The sequence below is a fragment of the Triturus cristatus genome, chromosome 8 (genome assembly GCF_964204655.1).
Source record: "Triturus cristatus chromosome 8, aTriCri1.1, whole genome shotgun sequence".
Taxonomy (NCBI): domain Eukaryota; kingdom Metazoa; phylum Chordata; class Amphibia; order Caudata; family Salamandridae; genus Triturus; species Triturus cristatus.
In genome coordinates this window covers 277,785-293,741 of record NC_140591.1, presented here as the reverse complement: position 1 = coordinate 293,741, position 15,957 = coordinate 277,785, and the positions used below count along the sequence as shown (strand labels likewise).

At 42.8% G+C, this 15,957-nt stretch overlaps 1 protein-coding gene across 10 annotated transcripts in view; it reads left to right on the top strand.

The window, feature by feature from the left end:
• LOC146799811 (uncharacterized) overlaps window positions 1-9,153 on the top strand; it is a 373,412-nt gene extending 364,259 nt beyond the window's left edge. For all 10 annotated transcript variants that reach the window (XM_085620688.1, XM_085620685.1, XM_085620690.1 and 7 more), the window contains one exon: window positions 8,257-9,153. In XM_085620688.1, the coding sequence (XP_085476814.1) occupies window positions 8,257-8,882 (626 nt within the window). In that variant the 3' untranslated portion in view covers window positions 8,883-9,153. The remainder of the gene's footprint in view (window positions 1-8,256) is intronic.
• The last annotated feature ends 6,804 nt before the right edge of the window (window positions 9,154-15,957 follow it).

Here is a 15,957-nt window from a genome sequence, read left to right as displayed (position 1 = left end):
GCACTCATCGCTCTCTGCAGTGGTGGAACACCAAATACCTTTCCAAAGGGCGACCGTTCCTAGAGCCAGTTCCTCAAATTGTCATGACAGCGGACGCATCGCTCTCTGGCTGGGGAGCTCACCTATTACATCACACCATGCAGAGCAGGTGGACACCTCAACAAAAGTTATTCCACATCAATCACCTGGAATTACTCGCCATATTCCTAGCCTTAAAAGCATTACAAAAACAAATATCAGGCAAGACTGTCCTAGTCCGCACGGACAACATGACAGCCACGTATTACATACAGAAACAAGGCGGGACACACACTCTGCAGCTCTCTCAGCTAGCATATAACATATGGAGATAGGCTACCCCTCAGAACATTTTTCTCCTAGCCCATCATGTCCCAGGAGTCCAAAACACCATAGCCGATCTGTTAAGTTGTCAAACGCAACAGATCCACGAGTGGGATCTTCATCCACAAGTTCTTCAACCATTCTTTCAAATGTGGGGGCAACCACACATAGACCTCTTCGCCACCCACGAAAACGCCAAATGCCCAAACTTCACCGCTAGATACCCACACCCATTGGCCAAAGGCAATGCGATATGGATGAACAGGTCAGGCAGATTTGCGTACGCCTTTCCACCTCTCCCACTCATACCACTGGTGGTGCGCAGACTACAGCAATACTCACTGACTCTCATTCTAGTTGCTCCAACTTGGGCCAGACAACCGTGGTACACCACATTACTGGAACTGTCCGTAGTTCCGCACCAAAGATCACACCTCTCACCACGCCTCTTAACCCAGAACCGTGGAGAGATCAGACACCCGGACCCAGCTCAGCTCAACCTTGCGATCTGGCTCCTGAAATCTTAAATTCTGTTACCTTAACCTTCCTCCTGAATATATGAACGTCATTAAGGAAGCTAGACGCCCTACCACTAGAGCCTGCTAAGCAGCCAAGTGGAAACGATTTGTGATATATTGTCATGACAATAACAACAATCCCCTAGATGTGTCTATCCAACACATCATAGGCTACCTACTACACCTACAAAGGTGCAACTTAGCCTATACGTCTAATAGGCTACACCTTGCTGCCATAGCAGCAGATCTACAAAATAGACAACATTTATCACTATTCAGGGTACCTGCCATCAAAGCCTTTATGGAAGGACTCAAAAGGATAATTCCTCCCAGAGTTCCACCCTCACCTGTGTGGAATTTAAACATCGTTCTCACAAGACTAATGGGGCCTCCCTTTGAACCTCTACATAAATGTGAGCTACAATTCTTAACATAGAAGGTTGCTTTCCTAGTGGCCATTACTTCTCTAAGAAGAGTTAGTGAGCTACAGACACTAACTATTCAGGAACCCTTCTTACAAATCCATCACAATAAGGTTGTTCTCCGAACTAATCCTAAATTCCTCCCTAAAGTCATTTCTCCCTTTCTCCTCAATCAATCTGTGGAGTTGCCTGTATTCTTCTCGCAACCACACACATTCGCAAAAAGAGTTCTACTTACTTTAGATGTTAAAAGAGCATTACTTTATTACATTGAGAGAACACAACCTTTTCGAAAGACTAAACAACTTTTTGTTTCTTTCTCACCACTACACAAAAGCAATCCCATATCAAAGTCTGGGATAGCCAGAGGAATTGTTAAATGCATACAAATTTGCTACCACAAAGCAAAACGTACTTTAACTGTTCCTCCTAGAGCCCACTCTTCAAGAAAAATAGGGGCTTCTATGGCATTTTTATGGAACATTTCCTTAGATGACATCTGCAGAGCAGCTACATGGTCTACACCGCACACGTTCACAAAACACTATTGTGTAGATGTGCAATCAAAACAACAAGCTAGTGTGGGCCAAGCTGTACTCAAAACACTATTTCAGACTACTGCAACAGATACTGGTGGCCGCCGCTAAGGAGGGGGACTGCTATACAGTCTATGCATAGTGTGTAATCTGCAGCTCATATGCCTCGAACGGGAAATGCTACTTACCAGTATGCATCTGTTCTTGTCATGTAGAGCTGCAGATCTACACACGCCCACCCGCCTCCCCGGCTTCCTTTATCTGTTCCAGTATTATCTTATTTAGATACAGCATACAAGGGCATCTTCCTGTTTCTTACAAAGCTCCATCATTTCCCTGTTGGCAAAAAACAATCTGAGGATAGAGCCGATGCCCATGCGCACTATGATCCTAAGGAGGAGTCACCTATCTTGTGACTTCCAAAGACTTCCCAGGACAAAAACAAGTGCAAACATCCGGGCCCAACACCAGATGGCGATGTATGCATAGTGTGTAGATCTGCAGCTCTACATGCCAAGAACAGATGCATACTGGTAAGTAGCATTTCCCATTCCTGTACTGGAATCACATTGTGACAGTGGGTGCCTTTCAGTGTGCACACGTCTTTTCTGGGTTGCTCCAGATTATACTAAAAAAAGATGGGGATAGCAAGTCAGGTGCTGAGGTCTATAGGGTTCCACTGTCTAGCCTTCTGACTTTTAAAGGTTTTTTCTTGTCTGTGTTATGTGTAAAGCACTACAAACTCAACTTAGGGAAGCATTGTGCACTAAATAGCATCATCGTAAGTTTGGCAGAGCTAAACCTTGCTAAACCCTTGAAAGGACCTGGCACCTTTGGCTTTTCAGAAAAGCTCCTGCTCGTCATTCATCAGCTGTGCTGCTGGGTAAGGAAACATTCCTTAATGTATCTCCTCTAAATAGATCATTCACCTAAAAACCCACACAAGAGTCACTCTAGGCAATAAAGGTTTAGGTAGGTGATCAACAATCAATGAACATACCAGGACTGATACAGGCCCCACTGAAAAGCTGCTTCATTCCTACAAGAAACACCATTTAAATAGTAAGGAAAGGAGCACTTTGAGACATAGATGGAGGGGTCAGCTCTACTATACAATGTTTTCAGCTCATCAGAGGAGCTACAATCTGGCTGCCACCTGGAGTAGCATTTATGGCTGAAGAGGTGTGGCTAGAACAGGATGGGCGATATGTACTGATCAGGGGCCAATAACGACACCTAATAATACCGGTTACCTTAAAAGCCCCTATTGTGGAACAACCCCACTTCCTAGCAACAAAATCACAGAAACTGACTTACTAGATGGACATTCCATGTGCACTAGAAAGAGATTACAAAAGTGTGCTTGTTGTAAAACTTGATTCATCGCAACCCTTTCTGCTCATTCCACTGCGGCTCACCACACTAAAGCCCTGGAATCATGGCAGAGTGATTGGTCGAGAGTAGATTCATTGCAGTACAGGAATGAAGGGTTGAAGGAGTACTCTAGTCTTGCATGGGTTACACGTCCAGTTGGACCATATAATCTCTCTGTGTTGCAGCAGAGCCTGTTCCACACAACTTATTTGGGTAAAACACTCTCACCATAAGTGATGGATTCAACAATCACTGAACAGGAGGTGAAATGCGCTATTGTTGCATTAGTGGGGGATGATTTGCCAGGCTCAGGTGGCCTGCCGATCGAATTCTATGTTGCTTAAGAAGCTCATCTGATCCACAGGCTAAATGAGCTTTATTAAGCGGCTGGGAGCTTGGGCTGTCTCCCAATGACATATTAGACATAACCCATCTTGATATTAAAGCCTAGGTGTAACCCAGGGGTTCCCATACTTTTCACTCCTGAGGACCCCCATTGAGTCACTACTGGAAGCCGGGGACCCCCAAGCAATTTGTATGATTTAAATGTCAAACATTACAACTGTAATTCCCCAAAAATAAACACATGTGTGCACACCAAACAAAGACTAGACTTGAATTACTAAAGATTTTAGTATTTTTATATTAACAATATTTGCAAAAATCAAAAAATCTTAATGGAACGTTGGTGCTGCATCTTGCAATTAACTTTTAATTGTTTGGTTTTATTTTGCTGCCCGAATCTCCTGCTCCTGCCAAGGCTGGACTGGAAACCTAAAGCTGCTCTGGCAAATGTTGTCACACCTGTCCCTGTATAGTGCACACCAAGTGCAGCAAGTGAGCCTGACCACTACAAAGGGGACCTTGGTAGGCTCTCTCCCAAGAAAATCTGGGAGGAAATGGTGCATTTTACACTCTCTCCCAAGAAACTCTGGGGGGAAATGGTGCATTTTACAACACATTTATCATTATATATTAAATTGTATTAGCTTTTAAAGCATAGTAAATAATGACTTTACTATGCACAAGGATACAACAATCTTTTGGCAATCTTCAATGAATGACAATCTGCAATAATTCCCTCACTACTACCCTCCAACAGTGCCTCTCATCTCACCATAGCCCCACTGTCACGTTTATTTAATTTATTTTATAGCACCTTTCATACCACTGTAGGTTGTCAGAGCACTTTAGATCACACACATACAGAAACAATGAATCATACGTGTGTAAATCAGGGCATAGAAAATGTTACAAAAGGCAAAGAGGACTACAAGGTGTAGGATTCACATGTCATCCATGCTGGTAGGCATTTTTTAAGAGTGCTTGGTCTAGCACAAACTCCGGATTCAGAACATAACACAGGGGTTAGTCTTGACTTTAATAATAATGATTTATGTCTACCAAAACAAACCTTTTTAGCAGCATCGGAATAATGAAAGAGTGGGAAAAAGCATAACTTACTAACTTGTACTATGCAGTTTGCATGCAGCTGTTTGATGGCAGTTCATAGCTCATTTTGCTAGATTACGATTGGATCTTGTGAACTGCACAATAACACATGAATCTCTATGGCAAAAGCAGGGACCCACTGAGCTATGCACAAAACAAAATACTGCTTTAAAAAAATTGCATGGTAGACATTCTTTGCAGCAGGCATATTAACCATCTGCGCTTCCTTAGATGAGTCAAAGCTGCCACTGGACACAACCCCTATCTCTTTCCAGCAGGTACATTAATCACCGGAGTTATCTTGACACTTTTATTGCTGCCCAAAAACTGATGATTATACAAGGAACTATGCAGTGCTTTTAAAACTCCTGCATGCGGACCCCCTCGGAATGTGTCATGGACCCCTGGGGGTCCGCGGACCCCAGTTTGGGAACCACTGGTGTAACCCATTAAACATGTCCTCCTATCCCACTGTCAATTCAGGATACTGAGTATAAAATACCGAGTATACTTGTGGAGAGACTGCTCCCAAGTCACCTTGTCCTGGATGGGTTTATCCCGCAGCAAAGCACTTTCTTAAACATAAGTAGATTGTGCTAAGTGCAGGGTAGACCCTGCTGTCCTGGCCCCGGTTGGCCTGTCTTTCACGAGATCTAGTTCAAACCACAGGAACCTCAGGATCAACGTGTATCACAAAGAGACGGGTCTCCTGGTGGGCAATCTCAGAAGCACTATATGCTCCCTAAGATCCCAGATCGCCTTTCGAACCCTTTTACTTTTGTCCATAATGGGGCTTATTGCATTAGCCAAAATGAGGATGCCTCTTCAAAAGTTCTTCAAAAACTGGTTAATCACCAGCTGAGTAGGCACTTGGAATTAAATAATTTATTGCATCCAATCGGGCTTCCGATCTAGACACTGAGCTGGCCCTTTCTTGAAGTATCCGAAGAGATTAAAACCTGCCTTGATCAAGGTCAAATGGCTGCCCTTGTCCTGCTGGATTTGCCGGCAGCTTATGACACTATCTCTCATCAGACACTGCTGTCCAGACTTGGGGATCTGGGGGTAGGTGGGACGATGCTTGGATGCATCCAATCGTTCCTATCCGCTAGAAAGCAATCCGTCTTGTTGGAGACTTTCTCCGCCACCCCCCAAAAATGCTTAACTATGAAGTCCCCCCAGGCTCCTCGTTGAGCCCTGCACTGTTTCATGTGTACATGACACTGCTTGCCCATATCCATTGTAGCATTTGGCGTTAAGGTGAGTTCTTACGCAGACGACACCCAGCTTATCTTTTTGTTTGGGAAAAAGGCATCTGATATCTGGCTACTTTTAAGAAATGCCTGATGGAGGTGGTAGAAGGGATGAACAGTAATTGTCTAAAATGCAATTCCTCTAAGATGGAACTTCTCTTTGGTCATGCTGCCAGTGATTGGTCCAATGACTGGTGGCCAAAAGAGTTGAGGTTGTCTCTTCCCCCAACTTCGGTGCCTAGAAACCTGGGGTGCTAAAATTGATAATAAACTTTTGTTTGGTTTCCAGATCTCATTGGTTGTGGGGACATGTTTCTCACTGGTTCGAGGTTTGAAGAAAACATTGACATTTGTCCAGATGGAAGCATTTAAAACAATTGTGCATCCAGACTGAGCTAGGCTAATGTTCTTTACCTAAGATTACCTTTTTACCTGCTAAATCGTTTACAAATAGTTCAAAACGCTGGTGCCAGATTGGTTCTAGGACTACCCAAGTCTCAATAGGTCCGATTTAAATTGAAAGATCATTTACTGGCTCTCAATCAAACAACAACGCTTTATTCATCTTTTTTTCATTCTTTTAATTAGGACGCTTGTATATATCTCTGTAACTGGTTCTGTCATTATCAGCCAGGTCATTCATAAAGATCGGAAAAGGCCTTACTTGTAAAATGCCCTCTGTTTCAATTAACAACCAGGGGCGGATGCTCTTTCACTTACCTGGCATCCAACTAAGGCCCGCAATTCGATACGTTTAGCTCTTCGGCTATCAGAGAATAATAAACAGTTCAGGGCTCAACAGGAGACTTGACTCTTTGATAGTGATTGATGTTTGCGTGGTGGTTTTTCTTCTTGCTTTTAGCGCCGAGAGGCATTTTTTGGTAGCTGTTGCCTTCTATAAATCATATGACTGATTGATTGTTAACGTGCCACAAGCGATACTAGAGAAACTTTTATAAGAGGTAGAGGCACTGCTGGGGGGCCTAACTGGGGGTCTGCTCGCCGAAGGGTAACTCTGTCTGACCAAGCGAAATCATGCATTGCTCTGGCGCCAAATCCACCAAAGAGTGGGTTTGGCACCCGAGCAATGAACCTCGTTGTAACTTTACTCTTTTTTTGGTCGGGAAACAGTCCCAACATACATCCCTAACTGGTCACCCAGTAGTTAGGGTTACGTTTTCCAATACTTCAGACTAGAAATGTCTCAACCCTATAAACTCAAATCGCTGTTGTTTAAATCCAGCTAGCGATCTGTGGCATCTGGGACACTCAAACAACACTCCGGGGCATACAGTGGTTACCTCCTGTGGTGTGCGCTATGCCGTGAGTAGTATATTAAATTTAACCTATTAGAAGTGGGTGAAGCAGGAGATCTTGCATGGGTATCTTAGCACCTTTTACCATTTTCTGTCAGTGAAGGCTCCTCCCACTTTGGTTTCCCAAATATCACTTATGGGCTGGAGATTCACCCCTGCATGGGGCTGTATGGTTTATATAACCATGTTTTTATTTCCGAATATTTTATTGAATCTTTTTCAAAAGCAGCATGACAAGGTGAGTATCCATTAATATTAGTACATTCCAGAAAAGAAGAAACGAGGCATGAGTATGCAAAGTACAACAAATAATGCTCAGACTGCAGAAAAAGTATTCAATGATCATTATAACAGTCACATCACGCTGTCCTTTGGCTGCTAAAACACACTATAGTTAAAGTGCATGGATGATAAGGCAGGGGCTATTGAATAGGCCCATATTCTGTGCTCACTAGAGGGGATTAAAACAAAGAAATAATAACAAAAAAAACAACCCAAAAAGGTAAAAGAAAACGAAGAAGGTGAAACCACCACAAGAACAGAGAAATCTTGTACTGGACAGTGGTCTGAAGAGTAATGACATCAACACACATCCACAATGACTAGAGGCGATCTGGACCTCTAGCCGTAGATTGTGGCTATGAAGAAAGGGGTGTCATTGGACTAAAGTGTAGTGAGACATTATCATGGCAGTTTAATGTTTTCTAAGTATTCATCTACCTTATTCCATGTGCATTTCGTTAGATCCAGGGATATTTTTGAGCCATGGTATATTCAGCTTCCCTTATGTGCCTCAGCCGCTCCCACCATGCTTTAGTGGAGGAATTCTCAATATATGTCCCGTTAACTAGAATGGTTATATGTGCAAGTGTAGACATAATGAAAACATGCATGGACTGGCCACTCACAGGACAGCTGAACACCTATTACTTGCCTGTTGGTTACTGTCCGCCTTTGACAAGTGAAAACCCTACTTCATTATTTTCTTTTTAAACAAATACAATAGCTCTAAATGTTTTTCTTCTTTTTTCCTTCTACATCAGATCTTTCGGATCCAGGAAGTATGATCTCAAAAGAGTCCTCTTTGTGCTGTGAGAGCAAGATGAACTTTACTCATGAGTCTACCCTCAATCAATGCCAAACGATCGTGCTTGAAGAGGCGAGCCCCTTCACTGATTGTGATGCAAGGTTTATTAGGAATATAAGTCTGCTTGATCAAGAGACAAAAGAAACAGGTGCTCATTCTTTTTCTTTGGATAACTGTGACAAGAACTTTACTCACAATGCACATGTTCAGTATCACCAGAAAATCCACATAGGTGAGAAATCTTATCTTTGCAATGAATGTGGGAAGAGCTTTACACGGTCGACAAGTCTAAAACGCCACCAGATACTCCACAATGGAAACAATCCTTTTCCTTGCACTGAATGTGAGAGGAGCTTTGTGTATAAGACGGATTTTGATCATCATCTGAGAATCCACAGAGGTGAAAAGTTAATTCCATGCAATATATGTGGAAAGACCTTTATGTACAGGTCACATCTGCAACGCCACCTGATGTATCACACAGGCGAGAGGCCCTTTCCATGCACGAAATGTGACAAAAGATTTACTCAAAAGATTAATCTTTTAAAGCACCAGAAAGTCCATACAGGAGAGTCACTCTGAAAGTGAGAAGAGGTTAACTCCAAATATAGATCTTCAACATCACCAAAGGCTCCACGGTGGGTTAAGATACCTTCATCAGATTGTCAGCTTTGAGTGGGAGTGTAAAAGGACTAGAAGGTGCTTCCTGTGAAAAAAGACTTGCTGAAAATGTGGATTTCTAACCTCACCAGAGTATTCATCCAGATTTTTGCACAAAAGACAATTGTTCTAAAGCAGGCGAGCAACAGTAGAACTAGACGCTGCCATGGCATTAAAAAAACATTTCTCAACAGACAAGTGTGGGGGAGTTTGTCTTGGTTTTAGTGCATATTGAGCAGTTACTGTGCACTCTTATGAGGTAGAATCTGTTGTTTTTTACAGTGTGTTCCATTGTGATATATGCTAGTGCATTCCAATTGGATAATCAATGTTTGCAGCATGTACCATTGTAGATCACGTTTTGTATACTCATGCCATCTAGTTTTGGGTGTAGACTTTTAAAGATGTCTTTCTTCAAAGTAGATGTTTCAGTTTCAAGGTTACTTGTGATACTTTACCCCAAACCCCAAAATACACTTGCAATTAGACTTTTTCTTCTATGAGGTTTGGGCGTATCTTTGGGAGGTGCTAGCCCATTGTGCTACAAAAGAGGAATCCTCAACATTGGATCATCGGAAATTCTGTCCTGAACACCTGGAGGCATCATGTGATTGCCGACTGCTTCAGAACAGAAACAGACCAAACATTTTAAGGTTGGATGACAATGACTCATAGGGTTGGGGTATGAAGAACACAACTTTCTAATGTCTCCGTAAATGATACAACAAGTTTAAATGGACAGCTCAACATAGGGTTTGCAACCTTTGTCTCCATAAGGAACCAATACGGTTTGGCTCCCAGGCTATTAGATGTCATTACATAATGCAGTGCTAAGGCTCATCCGAGTCATCATCCATACCCAGCATAGAAGACGTCGAGGGCACCTACTTGGATGGATAACGGGGAGGGCTCTCTGGTACTCCAGACAGCAGAGTTCAGGTTATGTTTTGCCTTACGCCGTGAACTGCATCCAAGAAGGCCTACGCATTCAGTATTGGCCACGTGAGCCCTAAAAGTCATCCATGGCCCTGGAAAAGCCTTGAGACCAAGGGCGCTAACTTTGATGCTGAGAGACTCCTCAAGTAGCTGCACTGCCTGCCTCGGAACCTAGAGTCTATTTCAAAACTGCCATGGGACATATACATAGGCTTAGTTTCAGGGCGCAGTTTAGCTCATCCTTCTCAAGCTGTATGACCTTCGACTGCCCAGCCTCACACAAAGAAACACCACCTTATATTCAAAGGGGAAATCTCAGAAGAGCTCATGACATTTCGTGCCCATAAGTAGACTAATAATAGGTAAATATGCATACAAGGGAATTTGTTTTTCTCTAAATTTTTATAATATTCTCATATATTCATGGAGTCCTAAATAGTGACTTCAAACAATACATTTTTGGAGGTAAACATATTTTTTCAACATGATTGAATCTCAAAACAAAAACAAGACGGGTGTATACTTTCTCAGAAAAATATAAATTTATATAGAATAATTCATTGGGGGTACATGAAATGTAAAACACAAGTATACAAAAGTGTAATGAGTTAAATTCTTTTTACACTAGTCAGTTTCTCATTGACACTTTTGTCTACAGCTATTCCAAAATCTTTAACAGCATGGGCAACATTATAGAAGATACCGTGAATGTTATTAAACAATTTATTTGTATATGGGATTAGGTGAGCTTGTCAACGTTTCGGTCTATTTGTTCTCATGTTTTAGACCATCATCAGGACAAAATTTCTATACTGTGAACCGAAGACCCCTAAATTGAATGAATAATCCAGTACGTTATGTGTACAAATTAAGTGCTAATAATTGAAGAAAGTTAAACACCCGTGAAAAGAAACATTTAATAAAGTGGTTTTCAGATTTAAATTAAAATAACCTATGAGTAATTTAAAAAACAGAGATTTGAGTAAAAGTTTAATAGAGATTTCATAGACTAAAGAGAGATATTCACCAACCTGTGTATAGAGTTGAAAATATACGGCGAGGGCTAATTAATAACCTTATATTCAAAAAATAACTTACTATGTTTTAACACGAATCTAATCTGATGATTTAAAAGCGTCAGGCCGAATGTTTGCATAGAATCTATTGGAGAAAAACCAGATTAGCCTTTATTATGTCTGAGTTTAAAAAATAAAACCTGGTTAAGCTGTGTAAAAGTGTAAATTACATTACACTGCCTCAATGTGAATCAGTCTAATATGGACTTAACAACACTTGCATCTGTATTAACAAAAGGGGGGATAGTATTGCTGTAGTTATTTTTATTAAAAAAACATTGCAGACTTAATGCATAATCTGGTGGTACACAAACTCTCCAATTCCTTATATGTTGGACTTGTAAAAATCCCTTTTAGCTAGTATAACGAGTCTTTAGACAACTACATTGGAGATTTCTCACACTTGGTGTCAGGGTCAATTAGTGAGACACTCTAGGGAAGACAGAAGAAGGCTTTTGTCAGAGATTAGGTCTAGCGTGGTGCCGTGGTTAAATAATTAACCAAACTCTTATGGACACAAGAAGGTGGACTTTGGTCAAAAGTGGATCAGTTTGACATGGTACAGAGATATCCTAAAATTCGCACTTGCTCATTCTATAGACTTATACCGGAAGAAGAGGCCGTCACGGATTGGGTCTCAATCGCGCAGGCCGATGTGTTAGTGTATTTATATACTGCCTGATTATTTAAAATTTAGACCTGTGAGGCGCAGGTTTATGACGTTATGTGAGGTTGAATGTAAAACGCGGTGACCATCTTGAAAAGTGAATACGTTCTTTGTTGAGAAACTGACTTCATGTGTATTATATAATTTTCTTGATTTGAACCTTCTCCTTTTCAGAAATTAATCGATTGATGAATCAATAGTTCTTCAGTATTTTTTATATGAAGTGAAAGGGATTTACGTACTTCAATATATGGGATATATGTTAGTTGAATTGAGGTGAGACAGGATCCACAGTGCCCAGGTGAGAGGATCCACAGTGCCCAGGTGAGAGGATCCACAGTGCCCAGGTGAGAGGATCCACAGTGCCCAGGTGAGACAGGATCCACAGTGCCCAGGTGAGAGGATCCACAGTACCCAGGTGAGACAGGATCCACAGTGCCCAGGTGAGAGGATCCACAGTGCCCAGGTGAGAGGATCCACAGTGCCCAGGTGAGAGGATCCACAGTGCCCAGGTGAGACAGGATCCACAGTGCCCAGGTGAGACAGGATCCACAGTGCCCAGGTGAGACAGGATCCACAGTACCCAGGTGAGAGGATCCACAGTGCCCAGGTGAGAGGATCCACAGTGCCCAGGTGAGAGGATCCACAGTGCCCAGGTGAGAGGATCCACAGTGCCCAGGTGAGACAGGATCCACAGTGCCCAGGTGAGAGGATCCACAGTACCCAGGTGAGACAGGATCCACAGTGCCCAGGTGAGAGGATCCACAGTGCCCAGGTGAGAGGATCCACAGTACCCAGGTGAGAGGATCCACAGTGCCCAGGTGAGACAGGATCCACAGTGCCCAGGTGAGACAGGATCCACAGTGCCCAGGTGAGACAGGATCCACAGTACCCAGGTGAGAGGATCCACAGTGCCCAGGTGAGACAGGATCCACAGTGCCCCGGTGAGACAGGATCCATAGTGCCCCGGTGAGACAGGATCCATAGTGCCCAGCTGAGCTGTGACAATTCGAACTGGTGAGCGAGAGTTCCAGAGTTCATCTACACTGCCATTCGTGCCCAGAGCAGCCTGGTTAAAACAGCGGAGGCGTGCTGTGATGCCTGGTGATCCCAGCTGTACTTGTTCACTCATCGTGCCCGTAAAGCATCCTAATCGACTCTGTGGAGTTTTGTTTTTATTGTTTTGTTCTCTCCCACAGGTTGTACTTGTTCCATTTTCAATAATGTTTGTGAGGGATTGAAGTATATATGCGTAGTGCTGGGAGCAGAGTGTTCTGTGTTTCTGTATCTATGCGTAGTGCTGGGAGCAGAGTTTTCTGTGTTTCCTCTGTCATTCTCTCTCAGAGGTTCTATTGTTGCTTTGTAGCCTTTCTGTTGGGAATGCATTGGTTTAAAGGCACTGTGAGCGAGTGGAGCTGGATGGGAAGCTGGCTGTGAAGTACTGTTTACCGTGTAGCCTTACTGGAATAAACCTACTAAAACAAACTCGGATCCTGCATAATTACTACAAAAATATGGCGACTAGTTGGCTACACGTTGAATCCTACGCGTGCAACAATCCTCAAGCCTCCGATTTATTCCTAAAGTTTTAAAGTTCTCTGTCTACCCTCCCTCCTTCCTGCCCGAGTAAGCCGCTCCTTTCTTTTACTACAGTGCACCTGTCTACCTCATTGACACCCTGCACGATCTGCAACTCGACTCTTCCTGTGGTCTCTCCATGGATTCTCCCCACCGCTGTGTCCTTCTGCCTGTGTGGACTCCAGGTCAGCCGTTTTCTTTGTTTCTCCGTGTGCCTTCAAGGGATCTTGTGCGCTGTGCTGTGTGGCTGTCTCTTGTTGTACTTTCCTCAATGACCTTTTGTTTGCCGTGCCTGGCCTATGGCTGACTTGTGCGCCTTATGCCATGCACTACGTCCAATGTCTGTTTCGGCGTGCCTGACTTTGCCTGATCTCTGCGCAGCACGCCACACGCTACGTTTTTTGTCAACGTCTCGTCCCCTACGTTTCGCCTGGACTGTGCGTCTGACATACCACTGTTTCCTATTGACGCGTCGCTCTGTGCGTGATCCTGCTTCTGTCTTCCCGGCGGATTCCAACACAAAAGCCTTCCAGTATGCGGATCACGGTGATCCGCACACCATTGTTTTGCTTGCTTTATGACGACCTAAATCTCACGCCTGTGTTGAAGATTGGAGCAATTTTCTCACTGTTGTTCTCCTATACTCTGTGAGTAAACCTGTTATTGTGATTCGCACACCCTCTTGGTATGCATGCAAGCGGATCTCCATTTTCTTCTTACGCTTTTGTCACTCTTCCACGGCGGATCAGTGATTCGCACACTTTTATTTAACCCCTTGCGCATCAGTGCTTCGCACGCTTGTGTCTACATAACATTTTATCCCCTTGCGGATCAGTGATTCGCACACTTGTTTCTTCACAGCATTTTTTCTCTCTCCCTGATTACTGTTCATTGTTTTGTCTCTCTAGTTTTAATGCTCGTTGATGTTCTACACCTACTGCTCGTTTCCTGTCTCTCTGAAAAAAAATTATTTTCTGTTTTCTCTTTTCTCTCTGTTCATTACAATGTGTACCATGCAAGCTGTTGCGCCTCCGCCTTCATTCTTAGACAGTCCCAGGGAACCGGCTGATTAATAGGAGGTATTATTTGATGCTTTCGAAACCTATCTTGGGGCTATTGGAGCTTTGAGATTTAGTGCTGAACGTAAAAAATGTCTACTACTCCACTCTTTGGGTTTTGAAAGAAGGTTCATCTTTAAACATTTACCTGACCTGACACATTAACCTGGGGACAATATAGATGAATACCAAGATACTATTACGAAACTTAAGACCAGGTTCGACAAACAACCTAGCCTCATGGTGCTTAGACATAAGTTCTTCAAAAGACAACAAGGTGATGGAAAAGATGTTGATGCCTATATTTCAGTCTTACGTAGACTGGCTTCTGTTTGTCAATTTGAGATTTTCACTGATCAGCTGATCGGAGATCAATTTGTGTGCCATTGTAAAGATAAATCAGACACAAATTGTTATCTTTGGGAAACCTGTCACTAAAAGAAACTATCAAGGTTGCCAAAAGCATTGAAATTTCTCAAATTTCTTTAAAAGAGTTAGATGACAAACTTCTTGAAGCTGTTAATGTCGTTGTTGGTAATGGAAATGGAAAGCAAAACTTTTTTCACAGTCCTACTTCTGCTAATGTCAAAAGTAGGAATCAATTTGACAGTGCCAGTTCTAAACCTATGTATTTTCGTTGTGGTAATCCTCCACTTCCAAAAGGGGGAAGATGTCCCGGGGCAAATGTTGTGTGCAATTATTGTAAAAAGATCAGACTTTTTGCCAAAGTATGCCTAAGAAAAAGGAATCAAAAGAAAGCTGTAGCATGTGTGGTAGAGTCGGACTATGAATCTGACTCAGTTTTTTCAATTGTTACTGATGTACATGCGGATGTGTTGTCCGATGGTTCTGAACCTATTGAGGGTGATCCGTCAAGCTGTGTTGACCCTATTGTTGAGGTTACTGTTGGAGGTAAATCCCTCAATATGCTGGTTGATTCTGGTGCCAGGATTACGATTATTACACACAAGCTGTTCAAGGAGACTTGGGGTGATAGGGTACTTGAGCCTCCTGACCGTTCTCCTGTTTTCTATGAAGGGGGTAGGATTAAACTTCTTGGCTACTTTGAGAATGTGCTCATCTTCAAAGGAAGGAAGATTAAAGGCAAAGTTTACGTTGCCCTCAAGGGTTTGAATATTTTAAGATGGTATCATCAGGGGTTGTCCGGTATGGTCCTCAGACCAGGTCCCAAGGAGCAGGTTTTAGTGGATGAGAGTGATGAGATAGGGTGTAAGTGGAAGGAAAAGTTCCCCTCAGTTTTTGGTGATGTTTAGGGAAGATACAGGGATTCAAGCACAAAATTAGTGTGAAAGATGGTGCTTCACTCATTAAGCAGAAATTGAGAGGTGTCCCATTTAGTGTGAGAGACAACATAGACATAGAGCTGAAGTCTTTGTGTTTCCAAGGAATTATTGAGCCCACTGTGTTGTCATTGTGGTTAACTCCTTTGGTTGTAGCGTGCAAGAGGTGTGGAAAATTGCTTGTGTGCATTGATTCAAGGTATTTAAATGAGGAAATCTGGGTGGATTCTCATCCTCTACCTAAGATTTGTGACTTATTTGCGTGTGTCAGAGGTTCAAAGTTTTTCTCTAAATTAGATCTCGCTATCGCTTATCATCAAATTGAATTGTATCCCGATTCACGTGCTTTGGCAGCGTTTGTTTCTCCTTTAGGAACGTTTC